The sequence below is a fragment of the Chiloscyllium plagiosum genome, unplaced genomic scaffold (assembly GCF_037043375.1).
Source record: "Chiloscyllium plagiosum isolate Xiang-an unplaced genomic scaffold, Cpla_swu_hap1 HiC_scaffold_11, whole genome shotgun sequence".
NCBI classification, from domain to species: domain Eukaryota; kingdom Metazoa; phylum Chordata; class Chondrichthyes; order Orectolobiformes; family Hemiscylliidae; genus Chiloscyllium; species Chiloscyllium plagiosum.
Window position 1 is genome coordinate 610,884 of NW_028270149.1, and position 22,455 is coordinate 633,338.

General features: G+C 40.2%; 1 protein-coding gene across 6 annotated transcripts in view; it reads left to right on the forward strand.

Moving 5' to 3' along the window:
- The window catches only part of phf6 (PHD finger protein 6), a 77,135-nt gene extending 55,773 nt beyond the window's left edge, over positions 1–21,362 (forward strand). For 5 of the 6 annotated variants that reach the window (XM_043714343.2, XM_043714339.2, XM_087991819.1 and 2 more), the window contains 4 exons: positions 6,508–6,612; positions 7,258–7,391; positions 9,775–9,883; positions 11,027–11,095. In XM_043714343.2, coding sequence (XP_043570278.2) covers positions 6,508–6,612; positions 7,258–7,391; positions 9,775–9,883; positions 11,027–11,044 — 366 coding nt within the window. In that variant the 3' untranslated portion in view covers positions 11,045–11,095. Of the gene's footprint in view, positions 1–6,507; positions 6,613–7,257; positions 7,392–9,774; positions 9,884–11,026; positions 11,096–11,183 lie in introns of those variants that run through there. The other variant, XM_087991821.1, reaches the window with a different exon arrangement.
- The last annotated feature ends 1,093 nt before the right edge of the window (positions 21,363–22,455 follow it).

The window sequence follows — 22,455 nt, forward strand, 5'->3', positions numbered from 1 at the left end:
AGGCAAAAGTGAGGACTGCAGATGCTGGAAATCAGAGTCTAGATTAGAGGGGTGCTGGAAAAGCACAGCAGGTCAGGCAGCATCCGAGGAGTAGGAAAATCAACATTTCTGGCAAAAGCCCTTTATCAGGACTGAAGACAGGGAGCCACCAAGGTGGAGAGAAGCCATGTTGACTAGTATTAACTTGTCTTTTTTTTAATTCCATGTATGACTTCCATTAGTTTTCCCACTATTGATTTCAAGCTGACAGATCTGCCTGTCTATCTACTAATAAAAGCTAACACACCATATGCCTTATTAACAGCCCTATCAACCTGGGTGTCAACTTTGAGAGGTCCATATACATGACACCAAGATTGCTCTGCTCATCTACATGACACAGAATCTTACCATTCCTGTTACTCCTTCCAAAGTAAATCACCTCTCACTTTTCTGCATTAAACTCTGTTTGCCACCTCTCAGCCCAGTTCTGCAGCTTATCTATGTCCCTCTGTAACCTACAACATCCTTTGTCACTATCCACAACTGTGCCAATCTTAGTGTCATGTGCAAATTTACTAACCCATTTTTCTATGCCCTCATCCAGGTCATTTATAAAAATGACACACAGCAGTGGCCCCAAAACAGATCCTTGTGGTACACCACTAGTAACTGAACTCCAGGATAAACATTTCCCATCAACCACTACCCTCTGTCTTTCAGCTAGCCAATTTCTGATCCAAGCTGCAAAATTACCTTCAATCCCATGCCTCCATGTTTTCTGCAGTGGTCTACCATGGGGAATTTTATCAAATGCCTTACTGAAATCCATATACACCATATCAACGGCTTTATCTTTATCTACCTGTTTGGTCACCTTCTCAAAGAACTCGATATGGTTTGTGAGGCACGACCTACCCTTCACGAAACCTCTAATCAACTTATCCCTAATCAACCTATCCCTCTTATCCCTAATCAACTTATTCCTAGTTTGTGAGAAGATTTGTAGCTCGGGTGCTCATTGCTGTGGTTCTGTTCACCGAGCTGGAAGTTTTTGTTGCAAACGATTCGCCAAAAACGGATATCCTCGCAATTTCATCAACAGATGCCTAAGGGAAAGACAACGGAACGAGGGCATGCTGCAACCCAAAGGACTAGCCACATCACCGTACATCAAGAACATCTCTGAACTGACAGCCAGACTACTGCGACCACTAGGACTTATAACAGCACACAAACCAACAGCCACACTTGGACAACAACTCACCAGAACGAAGGACTCGATACCCAGCATGAGCAAAACTAATGTAGTGTACAAAATCCCATGCAAGGACTGCACAAAACACTATATAGGACAAACAGGAAGACAGCTAACGATCCGCATCCATGAACACCAACTAGCCACGACATGACCAGCTATCCGTAGTAGCCACACACGCAGATGACAAGCAACATGAATTTGACTGGGACAACACTACCATTATAGGGCAAGCCAAACAAAGAACAGCCAGGGAATTCCCAGAAGCATGGCACTCATCCACAAACTCCATCAACAAACACATCGACCTGGACCCAATATACCGGCCACTACAGCGGACAGCTGAAACTGACAACCGGAAGCGGCAGGGACAGGCCACTATAAATGCCGGAGGAAACACCACAGAAGCGCTTCACAGGAGGCTCCCAAGCACTGAGGATGTCACCTAGACAGGGGACGAAACGTTTGCAACAAAAACTTCCAGCTCGGCGAACAGAACCACAGCAACTTATTCCTATCGAGGTGATTATAAATCCTTTCTCTTATAATCTTTTCCAACACTTAACCCACATCTGAAGTAAGGCTCACTGTTGTAGAATTACCAGGGTTCTCTCTAGTCTCATTCTTGAACAAGGGGACAACATTTGCTATCCTCCAGTCTTCTGGTACTATTCTGTAGATAACGATGACAAAGATCAAAGCGAAAGGCTCAGCAATCCCCTCCCTGGCTTCCCAGAGAATCCTAGGATAAATTCCATCTGGCCTAGGAGATTTATCTATTTTCACACTTTCCAGAATTTCTAATACCACCTCCTTGTGAACTTCAATCTCGTCGAGTCTAGTAGCCTGTTTCTTAGTATTCTCCACAACAACATTCTTTTTCCAGTGTGGATACTAACACAAAATATACACTTAGCGCTTCCCCCATCTCCTCTGGCTCCACGCACAACTTCCCACTACTATCCTTGATTGGCCCAAATCTTAGCCTAGTCATTATTTTATCCCTTATATACACATAGAAAGCTTTAGGTTTTCCCTGATCCTATCTGTCAACAACAACAACAACTCATGTCCCATCCTTGCTAGTTTTGGCTCTCTTTAGGTCTTTCCTGGCTATCTTGTAACACTCAATCACCCTAACTGAGCCATCACATCTCATCCTAACATAAGCTGCCTCCTTCCTCGGCTCCCTCTCTCGACAATTTCCTCCCTGTCTAACAGGTATATACTTATCAAGGACACACAGGTATTCTTTGAATAAGCTCCATATTTCTATTGTGCTCATCCCCTGCAGTTGCCTTCCCCATCTTAAGCATCCTAAATCTTGTCTAATCTCATCATAATTGCCTTTCCCCTAGTTGTAGCTCTTACTCTCTGGTGTGTATACCTATCCCTTTCCATTGCTAAAGTAAACATAACTGAATTGTGGTCACTATCACAAAGTGCTCACCTACCTCCAAATCTAACACCTAGCTGGGTTCATTACCCATAATTAAATCTAATGTGGCCTTGCCCCTTGTTGGCCTGTCTACATACTGTGTCAGAAAACCCTCCTGCACACATTGGACAAAAACTGACCCCTCTAAAGTACTTGAACTATAGTATTTCCAGTCAATATTTGGGAAGTTGAAGTCCCCCATAACAACTACCCTGTCACTCTCGCTCCTATCCAGAATGAGCTTTGGTATCCTTTCTCTCCATCTCTGGAACTATTCAGAGACCTAGAGGAAGCTCCAAACAGGGTGACCTTTCCTTTCCTGTTTCTAGCCTCAGCCCATACTACCTCAGTAGACAAGTCCTCAAATGTCCTTTCTGCAGTTGGAATTCTGACCTTGACTAACAATGCCACAACCTCCCCCTCTTTTTCCATGTTCTCTGTTCTTACTGAAACATCTAAATCCCGGAACCTACAACTACCATTCCTGTCCCTGCTTTACCCATGTCTCTGAAATAGCCACAACATTGATGTCCCCGGTAACAACCCATGCTGCAAGTTCACCCACCTTATTCTGGATGCTCCTGGTGTTGAAATAGACACACTCAAATCAACTTTTTGCTTGCCAGTGCCGCCTTGCAACCCTGAAACCTTATTTCGGACCTCCCTACTCTCAGCCTCCTCTATACTTGAACTATAATTTAGATTCCCATCCCCCTGCTGAATTAGGTTAAACCCACCGGAAGAACATTAGCAAATTTCGCCCCCAGGTACCACTCTAATGATCTTATAGACCTCAGTCAGGTCCCCCCCCCTCAACCTCCGTCTTTCCGAATCTACTCAACCTTTATTCATAGCTAGCCCTCAATACTATTCAACATCCTGGTGAACCTCATCTGCACCCTCTCCAAAGCATCTATGTTGTCTTTGGCAATGTGGTGACCAGAACTGTATGCAATATTCTAAATGTGGCTTAACCAAAGTTCTATACAACTGTAACATGACCTGCCAACTCTTGCCTTCCTTCATCGATGGGGTATTGAATACATGCTGTATGCCTTCTTGACTACTCAAGCGACCTGTGTTGCCACCTTCAAGGTACAATGGACCTGAACACCCAGATCTCTCTGTACGTCAGTTTTCCCAGGGCTTTTCCATTTACTGGAATAGTTTGTTCATGAATTGGATTTTCCAAAATGCATCGCCTCTCATTTGCCTGGATTGAACTCTGTCTGCCATTTCTCCTCCCAACTCTCCAATCTGTCAATATTTTGCTGCATTCTCTTAACACTCCGCTTCACTATCTGCTACTCCACCAATCTTTGTGTCATCTGCAAACTTGCTAATCAGACCACCTATATCTTTCTCCAAATCATTTATGTATATAAAATTTGTCGTAAAATGTTCTGACAAAGGGTCATTTGACCTGAAACGTTAACTCTGCCTTCTTTCCATAGATGGTACCAGGCTTGAAGTTACTCCAGCAATTTCTGTTTTGATCATAAAAATCCATCTGGTTCACTAATACCTTCTAGGACCTTGCCTGGTTGATGACACCTACATCCCACAAGTTAATTTCTTTAAAAAAAAACTGACTGCCGTGATATTTGTGCCTTCGGTGAAATTCCCAATTGGTTCAGTGTTGCAGTGTTACACTGATGGTTAAATCAATGTTGGTGTCAAGCTATAGCACCTCAATGAATGTGGAAAATGTACAAGAATTTAAATGTCTGGCTACATTTCCAATCTTCTCCAATTTCATTAATAATGATAAAACATCCTTATTGATATTTTTGGATAGGATTTCTCTCTGATCTGCAATCCCTTGGTTTGATTTGCATCTACATATCTGCTGTTTTATGATCACTTTGATTCATGTCATTAGTGAAAGCTACTTGAGAATTGTGAACCAAAGTTGAGAAATTTATAATGTTTGGTGAATATCTGACACTGACATCTTGGAAATCTGCTGTTTTTATGTAGGCCTTTAAAGGAAAGCCAGTGGCAACAAAAGCCAACTGTAGGCATTTAATTGGAGGAGCTGCAAGCACAGGCAAGACAGAACTACGAACCCAAACAGTGATGTTGTCTCTCCCATGCTCACTTCTCCAGTCACAGTTTATCTGCCTCCATTCTGGAGAAGCAATCTGTGATTGCGAGAGTAGCAAGGACAAATGTTGTGGAAGCAGGGATCCTGAGATTGCTGCATGGTTACAGCAAGACCAGTCAGAATAATCTTGCAATGTTGAGCTGCAGCGTCAACAGTTGCTTTCTGATTAACTGCTGGAAGTTGGGTAGTAGAAAGTGAGGACTGCAGATGCTGGAGATCAGAGTCAAAAGTGTGATACTGGAAAAGCACAGCAAGTCAGACAGCATCCAAGGAGCAGGAGAATTGATGTTTCAGTCAAAAACCCTTGATTCCTGATGAAGGGCTTTTGCCCAAAATGTCGATTCTCCTGCTCCTCGGATGCTGCCTGACCTGCTCGCTGTCCTCCACGAGACTGAGGAAAAGTACCAACAAAAAGAAAAGGGAGTGGTGGGGAGAATCTCAGCCCAAAACAGCTCTGCTAGCAATGACGCTGGGAGCAGACCCAGGAATATTGTCATTTAGCCTTGGTGAAAACTGAGAATTGTGAATCAAGCATGAGAAATTTCTAAAGTTTCATGAATATCTGACATTGATATTTTGGAAATCAATTGTTTTTAAATAGTGATTTGTGCAGACTTTAAAGGAAAGCAACTCTGTCAGCCAGTGACGCCAGAATCTGACTGCAGGTGTTTAATTGGAGTGTTGCAGTTAGACCTTACTGTATTACACTATAATGTGCACTTACATCTTTGTCTCAAAACTGCTCAGAACTTTGTCTTTGGCCACTCTCAAGCCTAGTTTAAAAACACTGCAACAATCTATAAAATCTATATGAAAGTGAGGACTGCAGATGCTGGAGATCAGAGTCCAGAGTGTGTTGCTGGAAAAGCACAGCAGTCAGGCAGCCCTTCATCTGGAATCTATAAGATCTGATGAAGGGCTTTTGTCTGAAACATCGATTTTCCTGCTCCTCACATGCTGCCTGACCTGCTGTGCTTTTCCAGCACCACACTAATCGTGACTATAATCTCCAGCATCTGCAATACCCACTTTCACCTAATCTGTAAGATCTGTCTATTCCCATTTACCACACTGGTTTAGTTAAGCATAGCTTTATGATGTGCAGTATTGGATACTAGGACAAGTTAGATTTGTTTCTGCTGAAGTTTAGAGGATTGAGGTAACTTAATTGAAACAAAAGATCCTGAGGGGGAGGAGAAAACCAAAGATTTGCAGATACTGGAAACCCCAGAAACTAAAACAAAAATTGCTGGAAAAATTCAGCTGGTCTAGCAGCATCTGTGGAGACCAGAAGGGTCACTGGACCCAAAATGTTAACTGCATTGTCTCTGCTGCCAGACCTGAGTTTTTCCAGCAATAAATGTTTTTGTTTAAATCGTAAGGTCTCTTGTCAGTGGAGAGAATGGTTAATCTTTTGGGAGAATCTCAAACAGTTTTTTTAAAAAAGTCATCCATTTGAAATAGTAAGGTGGGAAATTTTATCTGAACACGTTGTGAGTCTTCAGAAGTTTCCTGAAAAGGTGGTGAAAGCCCAGTCTTTGAATAATTTTAAGGCCAAGGTAGGGGAGTGAGAAGTTATCAGGAGTAGGCAGGATGTGGATTTGAGCATACAATCATATCAACCATGACCTCTTATTAAATGGCGGTGTGTCCGCAAAGGCTGAATGGCTTATTCTTAGTTTGTATAGCTACCAAAATTTTAATAAGCATTGTTTTTATTTACAGCTGTTTTCTTCTGGTACTGTCCAACTCACAAATTCATCTAGAAAAGATTTTGGTGATTTTGATATTAAAACAGTCATTCAAGAAATCAAGAGGGGAAAAAGAATGGTTTGTATCCTAATTTAATTTGTAAAATTGTATTATAACTTACTGTTCTGAATGATGCTTTTGTTCCTGTTCAGCCACCATTTCAAATGTAATTTCTATCAAATCAAAATGTTAACTGTTTACTCCATAATGCACCCTGTAATTTATATTTCATTGACCAAATTAAGGACAGCTTTTACTTATTTTGAGTGGATTTGAAGCTTATTACTGCTTACATTGTAATAATGGACATGAATATAAAATGATTGCAGCACAGAAGGAATCTATATGAATAATAGATGTGTGTTGTGCTGGCTTGTGAAAACTGCTATTAATCTGACTGCCAAGCACTTTTTTCATAGCCGTACAAAATTTCCCATTTCAAGTGTGTAATCAAAATGTTTTGCTTTCAATGTACTTAAGAATTAAACAGTTTATTAGATTATTCAATAGCTGTACAATTCATGCCAGCAATTCAGTATTCATGAAATATTTACTAGGGTGGTGCTATTGATGATGGGCTCTTTGAAGTGGAATGATTATTGGAATGTTTGGTGCTGTGATAGAAATGGAGGAAATTCTAGAATTCTGTCCTGTTTACCTGAGTGCTCATCAGTACAATGTTAAATTTTCTGAAGTCTGAATAATTTGTTTACAAAATTTCAGAAATGTACATTGTGCAGTCAAATAGGCGCAACCATTGGGTGTGAAATAAAGGCTTGCATCAAGACTTACCATTACCACTGTGCTGTTGAAGATCGAGCCAAATTTATTGAGAATCTTGACCGAGGGATCTACAGGTATCCTGTTCTAATGGTTATTTGTCCTCCTGATTTCCCTACTCTGATCTTTTCCAGAGTGTATACTTTCTTCCTTTTGTTGAGCTTCATGCAAGTTTCATCTTGGCCTCCTCCTGAGGTCCCCACCATCTTGAGTGCTAGCCTTCAGCTAATTTGATTCATTCTATATAATACCAATGTCACTGACAAGAAGAGATGAATTGAATAATTTTCTTTGTTCTAAATAATTATTTCTATATTCTGTATTTTTAATAAACGAAAAATGGGCAGTTTTTTGTGTTTCCCCCGACGCAGTTTACAGCATCCAGTTTAATCATCCTTTTGGGTTCGGATAAAGGGTTTATTGCTGCAGTCAAAATCCGGGGGGTTGGTTCCTGACGTACAGCTGTTTGTGCATATATTCAAGAAAGAAGAGAAAGGAAGGAAGTTAGGAATCAAGATCAAAGATATCAGACTCAGACTATGTGAAGTAGCGTTCAGTAAGTCCATTTTTATTCAGTTGGCTGAGCATAAAAATAGCTTTTGAAGCAGCTTTGAATTGATGGCTTCGTAGTTGTAAACTGGACATTAGCTCATTTTTCAAATTAGACACAGGTTTGTTTGCAGGCATCAGATCTTTGAGACGTATTGCAATTACAGACAGGCATTCAGACAAGCCTGGAACAGCTTACCCATCAGGTGTTACAAGCAGACTGACAAATAGTAGACAGATTTGTACAGTGAAAGGTGATTCAACAAACAAACCAGAAATTTCAGTCATGTAACTAGGCCTTAAGGGTTCGAGATACTCAGTTAATGAGGTGGATTTTGATGTTCCATCATCAAACTTTTTTTATCCCCCACTGCAGACAACACTTCTCATTTGCACGGAGTCCAACAATGTTGGGTTTTTGAGTTCTCCTTTCTTCAGAATTAGCTGAGGTAGATAACTAATCTACTTGTCCTTTGCATTGGCTTGACTAGTATTGTCAAGTTTCAGAAAGTGATGAGTTCACTTTAATCCTGTAATCGCTCCACATTTATGGAAGCAGTCAAATATGCCCAGCAGTGATTATCTCCCAAGGAAGATGTTCAATGGTATTGCCATCTGAATCCTCCATTCTCTCTCCCCCTCAATGTTCTGGGACCTTTCACCAACCAGGTATTGAACTGCACCATTTCTTACAAATACTGTCGCTACAAGAGCAGGACAGAACTCTGCTGAGAGTAACTCACCACTTGAATCCCCAAAGCCAATCCACCATCCACAATGTAGGTTAAGGGCAATACTCACCACTTTTCCAGAAGGGTACTGTGCTCTCAACACTCTGGAAATTTTGCCATATCCATAACAAGGCAGCCTGCTTGATTAGCACCCCATCCATCATCTTTAACATTCACTCTCTTCAGTACCGATGTAGGGTAGTAAGAGTACCAGGTTTAAGGTGCATGGTGATAACCATTTAGAAAACGTGCTTCTTTTATATTCTTCCTGCCAAAATGGTCAACTCTTCAAAGAATTCCAATAAATTGATTGAACATGATTTTGCTTTCATAAAGCCAAGCAACCAAAACTCAGCATTTGGTGAGGTACAACCTAGATGAGTAATAAACAAGAGAATGGGTTTCGAACAAGGCAGACATTAGTCTCCGTATAACAGCGCAGTCATTTAGGACTGAAATGAGAAGTTATTTCATTTAAAGGGTTATGAATCTTTTGAATTCTCTATGCCAGAGGATTTGAATGCTCCCAATTTCGCATATGTTTAAAACTTAGCTGGAGTAGGCAGAAAATTGAATCAACCGTGACTTGTATTAAGTTGTAAAACAAACCTGGCCGGAAGTATTGTCTACTCCTTCTAGATCTTGTGTTCTTACCAAGCTAGGCTGTTCCAATACAATTATACCTCTGGCATCTACCTGAAAATCTGGTAAATTGTTCTGTCCACAAATGCAAGACCAATTCAACCTGGACAGTTAGCAAATCATCATCAAAATATCAACCTTCAAGGTGATTGGCTGTTGACATATCCAGTGTCATCAAGTGACACTTACAACACAAACTTTTCAATGACCCTCATTCCACTGCTCTGAGGACTCTCAGGCCCGTCCATACTAAATGGGTGACCTGGTTTTAAACTAAGTCCCCTTGTTCTAGTTGCTCCCACAAGGGATGCATCCTTTCAGCATCAACCCTATCAAGTCCCTGCAGGATCTTGTATCATGCAAAAACATCACCTCCCATTCTTCTCAACACCAATGGGTATGGGCCCAGCCTGTTATCAGCAAAATTCAAGATTCCCTGGCTCAGGTTTTGTTTTATGCTGTTATTTTTTAGATGAATTTGCATTTTAAAAACTGGAATCCAATTATGAGAGTTCTTAAAGTTAAATTTATTTGGTAGGCTATACTGTAAAAACCACAGTGGGAATGATGACCGGGATGAGGAGGATGAAGAAAGGGAAAGCATCTCACGCTATGGCAAAGAGCAAGAAGCTGATCGTAATCGAGAGGTACGTGTGAGACGTTATGGCAGCTGTGCAATGACGGCTGTGCCATTATGTCTGCAAATAGTAAAATACTAATATTTTGGGAATAATTACAAATTTCCTGTAAGTTGGGAGCAGTATGCCCATATAACAAAACATGCTACTGTTAGGAAGTTGCAATGAAGCTGTGTGAAGAATTATATTCCTTACCTTGTGATCACAGTGTTGTTGGTCATACTTCTCACTGACAATTTCTCAGCTTTCTTACTTGGGATTTTTTTAATGGTATGTTTGTCATTGGCATCAATTAGTCTTGTTTAAATTTTATCCTTGATGTATTGGTGGGATATAGCTAAATGGCAACGTGTATAGTTGTAGAGCCATTGACTGAATGGACTCTTTCCAGGCTGAAATCAAGTCCCTGCCAGCTTGTATAATAGTTCAGACAGAATAGTGGAGTGGCACCTTCTCATGAGTACTACGGATGGGCAGTAATGGCCAGAGACTCTTGCATCCTGAGGAAAAGCATTTTTTTAAAGCTAGTCTATACTTCTCTACTCTACCTTGAGCCCTTTTTTCTCCTTTTGAGTGCCTATCCAGTTAAAATGTTCAATTGAGTTAAAAAAAATATTCTTGTCCCCAGTATCTTCCTGCTAGTGAGTCCTTATGCCTTCAGCTGATTGGGAGCATTATCTCTGTGTACCTTATCTAATCTAATCTCATACACTTCTGTCAAATGAGATATAATCTAAATCTCATGTTTATAAACTGCTTCTGATGCTTGACGTAGTAATAAGTCCCACAAAGCATTATGTAATCTCTAATTGCAGTCAACCTTGAACCCTTGGATTAGGGAGTGCTAATTCATTAAAAAGTAAATACCTTTTGCTCATTGTTGAATGACCCAGACTGAAGCTACAAAGTTAATGGGTAGTGAATCTGGACTGTCCTGGTCAGTGGAGTTTGGGCACCTTTTGTTACTGGTATTAACCTGGGGATTGGGAGTTTGGGTGAAATATTGAATTTCTGCTGGCACTCATCGGAACTACGCAAGTGTTGCTTTGAGAGGAGTGAAGAGATGGGCTTTCATGTTTATCAGTGCTGATTAGCAGATTAGTCAAGTTTAAAATTGTTATAAGTAATAGTCATTTTTTGTTTGTTCATTAGGTCTTAGAAGAGGTATAGAAAAATGCATTCAAATTCCTTCTGATTTAATGGATGCCTGAATCTCTAGAGGTAATATTGCATGTTGTATGGGTTGTCAGACAGATTGCAATGCAAATAACTTTGGCCAACTGTTTTTTTCCCCCTTTATGTTAAACAGAAAAATTAACCGAGCCTTGGATACAAGAAAGTGCCAAGAAAATGCCTGTGGATTGATTGGATGAGGCTGGTACATTGTGCTCAAGACGATAAAGGACTTGAAGCGTAGAAAATATCCAAAGATCTTTCAAGAAATCTCTTTATTCTGTCAATGTTCCTCTTAAGGAAGAGAAACAGTGTAGTGAAATAGCACGGCTAATATACCTGCTTTTTTTTGATGGGGAGATTCCATTAAATGGATTATTTAGAATATCTTTTATTACAGCCTTCTGAATTAAAATGGAAATAATTTGATTTGCTGAATTTGTGATTAGATGGCACAAGCTGACCTGATACATCTTTGCATAATGAGGGCCTTGAAGGAGCAACACCTTAACACACTCGTGCATGTGCCTTCGGGTGCTTCTGGACTTCAACATCAAGAGGAGCTCAAAAATAAAGGCTGAAATTAAAACCAATATCTAGCATAAGGTATTTTGACCACATCTTGATTAGCAAACAGTGGGTACAATATGTATTGATGGTTTCAAGCCAATTCTGAGTAGATGAATCTACATAATGGGACGACCCAGCTCTCAGTCCTAATGCTGACTTATGCTCGTAACAGCCAGATATCTGACTGGGAATGGGTTTGTCCTCCATTTTGCATTGCACCATCTGGAAGCAACTGGTAAAAGTCTAGGATGCAATGAGATGCATCAGTTCACAGGTGGTGGTGTCCCCCTTTGAACAGCATACGAATGGCATTTTTAAAATTCAAAGTATAATGAAACTTCTTCAGAAATGTATGACTGAAGCTGCACTCTGTGCAAATACCAGTCCCTGACTTGGTCAGCTAATCACGGCCTTGATGAACATACTGGTACAAATGGCATTGTCAGTGAAATCATGGTTTGGTTTCAATATTCAAGTCTGTGTTAAATGTTATAATGGAAATGAATGGTTTTTACTATTGCTAGGTTCATATCACATTATTTCCATCTTAATTTTCTTCCTGTGATTGTAGTTTCCCTTATCAAAGTTAGGGCTTCAGAATAAAAGTTTAGGATTAGATTGTTTCTGATTAGTAAACAATGTTGTTTATAGTCTGGTACCTTTTTCATATATTCCCTCTCAATGTATAAAGTAGCTGCCAGGAGGAAATATTAAATTTACATGAGATGTCACTGTGTCAGCAGTGGGTGTGCTGTTCTCTTTTGCTCTAAATCAGTTGTTTTTGGATCTGGATGGCTAAACATTTTAGAAATGAATATTTTATGTAATTTGATGCCAAAATGCATCTGGTTGTTGAATGCCCTTCATTTGTATGTCTGCTCAACAGCTTATCCAGCTGGGTGTTTTTATATGTTGGTTTTACCAGCATTTTATACCACACATTCTTGGTCTAAATCATTGTTTCCTATGAATTGCTTTATTTTTCCATAGTGTACCATAATTAATATCAGGCAGCATGTCATCCATGGTTTATTGTGCCCTATTTTGTGGTCTTTAACCAAAATAGCTCAGAAACATTGTTTTCCAAAACAATTCTATACTGTCCAAAAATCGTTACTTGCCTTTTTTTAAGAAATTGCACTACAGAAGAGACAAGCTCAGTGTCAGTACAATGCAGCAAGGCAACAAATGGAATAAGTCCACATTCTAATTTTAGCATTTTTAAGAAAAATATCTGATTGTAAGCATTGACTTTAAACAAAAAAGTCCTTCAAAGAAAAATGTTGCTTGTTAGAATAGATTTTGCTGTGATCCACTTCTAATAGTTATTCCAAGTTATGTGCAAGTCTCTTCAACAGATCAGAATTAAAGGCCTTTGAAATTAATAGTTGCGTGGTAGTAAATATCTTATGTTTGTAAGAGACACACTGAGCTTGTTTCATCTTGACTCATCAAAGTTAGATCAACAATGTAAATTTGACTGGAAGCAGCAGTTTGTACCACATGAGAAAAGAGTGCTATTTATGTGCAGTTCCCTACTTGTGTATAACTTTCAGTGTACTTAATGCTCCCTGAACTCTGAACAGGACAGCAATATGACCAGGCATTGTGCCTTTTACAATAAAAACTTGGAGGATAACTGTTTCCTTGTGAATTCTCCATTACAATACCTTGACTAATCAGCCCACTTCCCAACAAATAGTGTCACGTTCCTCTAGCTATGTAAGTTGTTCACTCTGAAGTTTGATATGCTTGCACCTCTTCTGATGATGCAAAATGAAGAGCTTCAACAAAGTACTGAGTTGCTGACCTTTTAAAATAAGTTCTTAGGCATTCCTTTGCTTTCCTCATTTCTGTTGAAGCGCCAGTACTGATGTAGGTCAGCTAATTCGCATATCCTGCTTGTGCTAACTCCAGAGTGCCTCAAGCCCCAGCAAGGCTCCAGCTTTAACCTTTGGACCAGTTGAAAAACAAAATGTTTGCTCTTGTAACTCCAGTCAATTCTTGTCTTTTTCTAATACATCAGATCTAGCAGCTGATTGCAGTCACTTAAACCTTTGAGTGATCAGGGATGCACAGGCTGAAGGGCCTCCTGTTCCTATTTGAGGGGTATTTATTTTTCCAATTTACTTCCATTCAATGGTGGTCATTTTATTTGGAATGTTGCAATGGTGGGGATAGAAAATGCATTCCTTAACTTTCCCTAGTCCGAGAACTGTAAATATTGTATTTGCTGAGATAGGTTAAAAATACGGGGGAGACCATTTAGGACAGAGATGAGGAGAAACTTCTTCACCCAGAGAGTGGTGGCTGTGTGGAATGCTCTGCCCCAGAGGGCAGTGGAGGCCTAGTCTCTGGATTCATTTAAGAAAGAGTTGGATAGAGCTCTCAAAATTAGTGGAATCAAGAGTTATGGAGATAAGGCAGGAACAGGATACTGATTAGAAATGATCAGCCATGATCATGTTGAATGGCGGTGCAGGCTCGAAGGGCTGAATGGCCTACTCCTGCACCTATTGTCTTAAAGTTCCAGCTCCAAAACCAAAACTCAGTTACACTGGAAATATTTCAAAGCTAGGTTGTGGTGTTAGTTCCGTCACTTGTGAAAATCTATCTTTAATTGCAATAATTGTTCACTGGCTGTTTCATGTCAGCTATAAAGAATTGTACTGTCTGTTATCAAGGCTTGTAGTATCTGTTGGCAAAAAAGGGAAGTGCAGAGGAGGAACTAAGGTCTCTAATGGTTCAATAAGTTCCAATAAACAGCTGAGCCAAAAAGTGTTAGGTTACATGCATGGTTTGAAAGTTAACATTAGGATCAAAAGACTTTACAGAAGCTGGGGCCATTTCATGAGTGCAAGAGTGAGTTGTGGTTGCTGCATAAAGGAAGGTGAACCTCACTGGGTTTACACATGCAAACGTCTACAATCCTGTTTGTACTAAGTGTCAACTGCAGTTACAGTCAAATGACCTTTGACAACAAAGTGGAATGTGACCAGCATCAAATAAGAACCAACTCTTTTAGGGTGGATAAAAACAAATTAATGTGATAAAATAAATATATAGGTGCAATTGACAGATGTGTGATGTTCAAACGATGCCTTCAATCATGATTGTTAAGCATTGCCTCCATAACAGTTCTGAAAGTTCAATTGCAAAAATGTACAACCATCCTGAGTTTCTTTTTCACCTGAACCAGTGAGATTACTTGTGTATAATTGTTTCTGGGTCTAATTATTCTGTCTAGAATGGGAATTGGTTGTATTCATTTTTAATTTTGCATTATAAAACTGTAGAAGTGCTATGTATAGTACTGATTCTATGTAAGACAATGGAACTATTGAGTTTTGTACCCAAAGGCAATGTCTGATGTACAACCTTTGCCATGGGTTAGGAAAGTAGATAGGTCCTGAATCAATCCCAGCCAGAACAGGAATAGCTCTGTGCTGTTGGCACAATGTGATCTGTGCTGGCCATTCAGTCTCCCAGCCTCTTAGGGAGTCCAAGTTGCTACAGCATTACCCATATTTTTCCATGCGTGCTGTGGCCTGTGGAGTTAGGCGTAATGATGATAGAGGCTCCTACTACTATTCTCCTACTTCATTGGGCTGACCATTTGTGTATGTGGACAGTTTTAGAGTCATAGAGATGAACAGTATGGAAACAAACCCTTCGGTCTAACTCGTCCGTGCCGACCAGATATCCTAGCCTAATCTAGTCCCATTTATCAGGCACTTGGCCCATATCCCTCTAAACCCTTCCTATTCATATATCCATCCAGATGTATTTTAAATGGCACGGTGGTGAAGTGGTTAGCACTGCTGCCTCAGCGCCAGAGACCTGGGTTCAATTCCCGCCTCAGGCGTCTCTCTGTGTGGAGTTTGCACAATCTCCCCATGTCTGCATGGGGAGATTGTGCATGAGCAATGACTAATGGGGCATTATGAACAGAAAGCAACTTTTACCATGTTGATTTTATCTGCTCACAAAGCGCAGAGTCATTCTCCGGGTCCTCCGGTTTCCTCCCACAATCCAAAAATGTGCAGGTTAGGTGAATTGGCTGTGCTAAATTGCCCGTGGTGTTAGGTGAAGGGTTAAATGTAGGGGAATGGATGCGTTGTGCTTCGGCGGGTCGGTGTGGACTTGTTGGGCCAAAGGGCCTGTTTCCACACTGTAAGTAATCTAATCTAAATGTTATAGTTGTACCAGCCTCCACCACTTCCTATGGCACCTTATTCATGCACCACCCTCTACATGACAAAGTTGCCCCTTACCTCCTTAAATGTTTCCTCTCACCCTAAACCTATGTCCACTACAGGGAAAAGGTCTTGTCTGTTTATCCTACTCCTGTTTTATTTCTTGGTAGTGTCCTATATTGCCAAGTGATGAAGCTCTCCTCCTTGAACCTGGAGCTCTAGTTATGAGACAAGGACACTACCTAGTACAGTTTGTGTTTTTGTAATGTACATACTACTTCTGAACAAGCAGTTGTTGCAATTATAGTTATCTCAAAGAACAAATGATGGAAGTGTTTCTTCATCCACTGATCGTTTTCTTCAGAGGGAATATGGCATAATTGGAACATACCCCTGCACTGGAAATGCAGAAATCCCTCTGCGCTTTGTGAGCAGATAAAATCAACATGGTAAAAGTTGCTTTCTGTTCATAATGCCCCATTAGTCATTGCTAATGAGTTCAATGAAGCTCATCCTACACTAGAGTAGGCTACTGCAAGCCTCTTTTGTAACTTAATGTATTCTGTCCTTCAGAATCAAAATTGGCTAATACCATAAATTACTGTGAAACCAAATAACTCGTACCTTCCTGACTCACTGTGAAGGCTCCGTGCACAGAAACTAAATAGAAAAGATCTTGAATATATTCACTGTTTTGTAAAAGTAATGCAAAACACTGCATTGAGTGGCACCAACAAAGTAATTAGGGCAGCGTGGGATCCCTATCCTGTTCACCTCAGCAAATGTACCTGGTTCTCTGCTGTTGGCCTGTGGGATGTCACAGACTTGCACTTTTTCTCTGGTAAAACGAGGCATGTGAAAGCTGAATGTGTCTAAAAGGAATGTCTCCATAGTCCCAGTGGACCATTGAGCTGTTCCCTGGAGATGGTGTGGAACCTTGGAAGGGTTCAGAAAGATTTACAAGGATGTTGCCAGGGTTGGAGGAATTAAACGGTAGGGAGAGGCTGAATAGGCTGGGGCTGTTTTCCCTGGAGCGTCGGAGGTTGAGGGGTGGCCTTATTGAGGTTTATAAAATCATGAGTGGCATGGATAGGATAAATAGACAAAATCTTTTCCCTGAGGTGGGGGTGTCCAGAACTGGAGGGCATAGGTTTAGGGTGAGAGGGGAAATATATAAAAGGGACCTAAGGGGCAACTTTTTCATACAGAGGGTGGTACGTGTATGGAATGAGCCAGAGGAAGTGGAGGAGGCTGCTACAAGATTTAAAAGGCGTCTGAATGAATATAAGATTAGGAAAGGTTGAGGGGGATATGGGCCAAGTGCTGGCAAATGGGACTAAATTAGGTTAGGATAATTGGTTGGCATCGTCTAGTTGGACTGAAGAGTCTGTTTCTGTATTGTACATCTCTGCGACTCTATGACTGGTTTAACCAAGTGGTCACCACATCTCAGGTGAGGGGTGAGATTGAGAAGAAATGTCCATCGTAGCCTCAGCAGTGAAGGAATTGAACCCATGCTGTTGGTGTCACTTCACATTGCAAAGCAACCATCCAGCTAAGCAATGGTCCTCTGCTACCCTCCAATATCTATACAGCTTATGAAAGAAATCTTAAAACTGTAGGGTCAAATAAGTGTTTTAATACAAGCATAGAATGGTGCAACTCAGCATCAGCCACTGGGCTCCATCATTAAATCAGCTAGTAGCATACAGCATACATTTATATTTCTTTCCCAGCCAGCCTTCACACCAATCTCCACCCCTCTGCCCCACCCTACCCTCCCTCCATTCTGTGTCCTTTAATACTTGACTCTTTAAAGCAACAGTCCTACTGTTTTTGAGCTAGTTCTAAATTCCAGCTGACCTCTATCAGTTTTTTTTCAAATAGTAGATTCTTAAAATATTACATCTGTGGCTTCTAAGGGTCTTGAAGACACAGTGAAAATATGTTATTTTTGTTTGCCTTATTGTAGCACTTTGTATTCCTGAAAATCTTTGTCAAATCACTTGCATTTTTTGCCCAGGGCCAAAGCAAGTTCTGTTTCATCAATTTCATTTTTAACATCCCAGTGATTAATTCGCTGTCTCTGATTGCAGATATATCAGACATAAACTGGTGAAGCTTGGATTCACTGCTGCAGCTGCAGCTGTTGTTTAATAGAATTTCCTTTCTATTTTCATGCTGATTTTTGACCACTTATTATTGATGTACAATTCTGGGCATGGAAAGATTGCTACCTCATTCAAAGGTGTACTCCTTTGTGATTGTTTCTCTGTATTGAGCTACATTTCTCCCCCATTTGATTGGGGCTGATATACTATCATATCATTTTGCATCTTTTTCACAGTCCTGGTTGAAATATGCGACAACTCCCATTTTGATGTTACCTACAACATTTGGTAGAATTCCCTCAATCTCGGGTCCCTGACCTTAATAAAACCATGAAATGTGTTCAGAACAAGAAACTTACCTAAAATTTGCTTGCAGCCAAATCATTCCATGTGCCCTCCTTTGCCTTGTGTGCTTGATTTGTCCCTTTATCTATGTGAAACTATAGAAGCTATTACTGTTTCATTTCCTCTACTTTAATTCTTGTGTTTCCAAGTGATTATTAGATTAGATTAGATTACTTAGTGTGGAAACAGGCCCTTCAGCCTAATAAGTCCACACCGACCCGCCGAAGCGCGAACCCACCCATTCCCCTACATTTACCCTTTTACCTAACACTACGGGCAATTTAGCATGGCCAATTCACCTGACCTGCACATCTTTGGACTGTGGGAGGAAACCGGAGCACCCGGAGGAAACCCACGCAGACACGGGGAGAATGTGCAAACTCCACACAGACAGTCACCTGAGTCGGGAATTGAACCCGGGTCTCTGGCGCTGTGAGGCAGCAGTGCTAACCAATGTGCCACCGTGCCGCCCTTTCAAGATTATTGTTTGCATCATGTTTTCACACTGGGTTATTTAAAAAATGCTAAAGATGATCTACCTTATTATTTTGCTACTTTTGTCCATATCTTTGTCTGAAGTAAGGGAATGCATTTGCTGTTTTCCAGTCCCCTAGCAGTGATACAGTTTGCTCTTTTTTCCAATGGAGCAGTGCCATGTAGCCACGTTTTGTGCTGATAATGATGTTGAGGAAGCGCTGGTAAGAGATTGACCTTTCACTATTCTAATGGAGACGACTGAGATGAATCATGTGGTTTCTGATCTACATGGGGATTGATCACATTAATTGAACCCTGGTCCTTGGGCTCTTCACCTGGGAATGTTGTTCTGTTATTTTAACCACTGGATCTGTACATTGAAATGATTGAAGGACAAATAATGAGGACATACAAAAAGTTAGCATTAAGTGCTAACCATGTAGCCAACTCAATTTGTGAAATAAGTCGATTACCTTTGGTATGATATACATTCATGGAGGATGGACATATTCTTGTCCCTATAGTAATATCAAATGTAAAGCATTGGTTGTTATAGTTTTTCCTCCATGTGTGTCATTTCCTTATTTTTTCTGATTGTGAAACTGAAATTTCAGCTGGTACACTTACTGTACTAACAAAATGACATCTGCCAATTGCAAATGAGCTTACTACCAGTTCATTTTTATTAATCTTTAAACATTGAAAACCAATTTCTTTGTTAAAGCTGTCACATTTAACACTTTCTTTGGTTAAACATTGTGCAAATCCAAGGTTTATATTTGAAGGACATAAAGGTGCCTTAAATATGAATTTTGTTGTGATCAAATCCTCAACTCTGTACTGTAATTGCTATTCCATTCGAGTGGGGCAAATGTTCTGACCGCCTCCAGTAGTTTGGCTGCAGTCATTTCTCCTCTAATTTTTTTCCAATCAAGATGGGGACAAGTTTTAACTAAAACCATTTCATAGGATGCAAATACCACAGGCTTCCAAACTCTCTCTCTCTGGATTACCTTGTTTCTCAGTTGTAGTACATGGCTTCTCTGGTAACTATTTTACCAGTTTTATACCAGGAGGAATCAGTCTTATTGGAGAAAATGAAGTTGTTGATGTGTTGATTGTCTTGCTTTGTAAAAGCAAGTTCAGTATTGTGCTTGTTCAGTGGTTGTTACTGCCAGTCTTGAATTAATAATCCAGAGAATGTGAACCGAAACTTCACCTGCAGAATTGAACTCGAGTTTTAAAATTTATAAAAGTGGCCATGCAGCTATAGGTTCTAAAAACCCAACTTTAGAGGGGAAGCAATGGCCTAATGGTATGATCGCTTAAATATTAATCGAGACACTCAGCAAATAGTCTGGAGGCCTGGGTTCAAATCCCACCATGCCAGATGGTGCAATTTGAATTTAATAAAAGTTTGGAATTAAGGGTAATAATAACCATGAATCCATTGTTGATTGTTAGAAAAATCCAACTGGTTCACTAATGTCCTTTTAGGGAAGGAAATCTGCTGTCATTACCTGGTCTGGCCTACATGTGACTCCAGACCCACAGCAATGTGGTTGAGCCTTAGCTGCCTCTGGGCAATTAGCGATGGGCAATAAATACTGGCCTGGCCAAAACTGCCCACATCCCATGAGTAAATTATTTTTTAAAAGTAATTGAAACTCTTTGAGGAAGAAAACCTGTCATATTTACATGATCTGGACCATTTTGAGACTTCAGTCTCCACTAATTTGGTTGATTCTTAATTACCCATTGAAATAACCAAGCAAGTCACCCTGTTGACTTGACATCAAACTGCTGCAAAATAATGTTCAAAAATAAGATCTAGTGCCATCTCTTTTTTTTTTAAGAATGGGCAATAAATGCTGGTCTTACCATTATGGCCATGTAATCAGTGAAATTTTAGAAATTCACAAAGCATTGCTATGGGACTTGAGAATAAATAGTCCACAATTAGCATCAACTTTGAGTGATGGCACATTTTAAATCTAATCAGGTTTCAATGCCAAATGGTGATTCAGCATTTTTGTGTTCAATCTGGCACTTAAAGGTGCTGTTTTACCACAAGTGTTCACTAACTCCTTTAAAACTGCACTGTTAACTGAACTATATTTAAGTTCTGAAATAAATCCTGCAGTTTCTGGTGATGTATATGGCCTGATCACTCTTGAACCTATTTTACATCTGTATCATCGTGTCTCCTTGTTTGACACTTTTTCTTTGCAGTGTTTGGAAATGTTCACCTTTGTTCCTGAGACTTTGTGTGTGGCATCTGTAGTAGCTGTAGGACACAGTTGCAAAATGTTTAAATGAACCTTTCTTTTTTGCCCTGTGCAGTAAATGTTGAATAGTGATTTTGTTTGCATGCAGTGATGGAATGCTTGCTCAAAGTTAAGACTGAAAATGTAAAATGCTCACTATTGGGTATTGCAGTTTTGAATCCATGTGGAGATAAAATTGCCTTTGACATTTGACACAAAACACCAGGAAAAAGTTGCCACATTCCCATTTTTTTTAAATGTGTTTAACATTTTTAGTTTTGAAGTATCATGGTGTTACTTTGTCTAAAACACTTAGTCATTGAATGTTTTTAATAAAAGTATATCTGCCTTTGAATTTGTTTGTTCATCATTTTAGTTGCAGATTCACTGCAATTTCTATTAGTTTTAAAATAGTTTTGGAAAATGATAGACCGGACCTAAAAGTTGAAGTTCTAAACTGGAGGAAGGCTAATTTTGATTATATTAGGTCAGAACTTTCAAAAACTGATCGAGGGTAGATGTTTGCAGGCAAAGGGAGGGCTGGAGAATGGGAAGCCTTCAGAAATGGGATAGAGAGTCCAGAGAAAGTATATTCCTGTTAGGGTGAAAGGAAAGGCTGGTTGATGTAGGGAATGCTGGATGACGAGAGAAATTGAGGCATTCGTTAAGAATAAGAAGGAAGCATATGTCAAGTATAGACAGGAGAGATTGAGTGAATCCTTAGAGTATAAAGGCAGTAGGAGTATACTTAAGAGGGAAATCAGTAAGGCAGAAAGGGACATGAGATAGCTTTGGCAAATAGAGTTCAGGATAATCCAAAGGGTTTTCAGAAATACATTAAGGACAAAAGGGTAACTAGAGAGAGAATAGGGCCCCTCAAAAATCAGCAAGCTGCCTATATGTGGAGCTGCAGGAGGTGGGGGAGATACTAAATAAGTATTTTGCATCAGCACTTAATGTGGAGAAGGACATGGAAGATATGGAATGTAGGGAAATAGATGATGACATCTTGAAAAATGTCCATATTACAGAGGAAGTGGTGCTGGATGTGTTGAAACGCATAAAAGTGGATAAGTCCTCACTTGAGGACTCTGGCTCTGTAGTCGATGGAGTTTAGAAGGATGAGGGGGGAATCTGAAAGTTACAGAATATTAAGTGGTCTGGATAGAGTGGACATGAGAGATTAGGGCCTGGGAGCGCACAGCCTTTGTAAAGCGGTGACCCTTTAAAACTGAAATGTGGAGGAATTTCTTCAGCCAGAGTGTGGTGATTCTGTGGAACGCATTGCTGCAGAGGGCTGTGGAGGCAGAGTCATTGAGTGTATTTAAGACAGAGATAGATTCTTGATTATTAAGGGGATCAAATGCTACTGTAAATGCAAGAGAATGCAGTTGAGAAACATCAACCATGATTGACACAGCAGACTCAATGGACTGAATAGT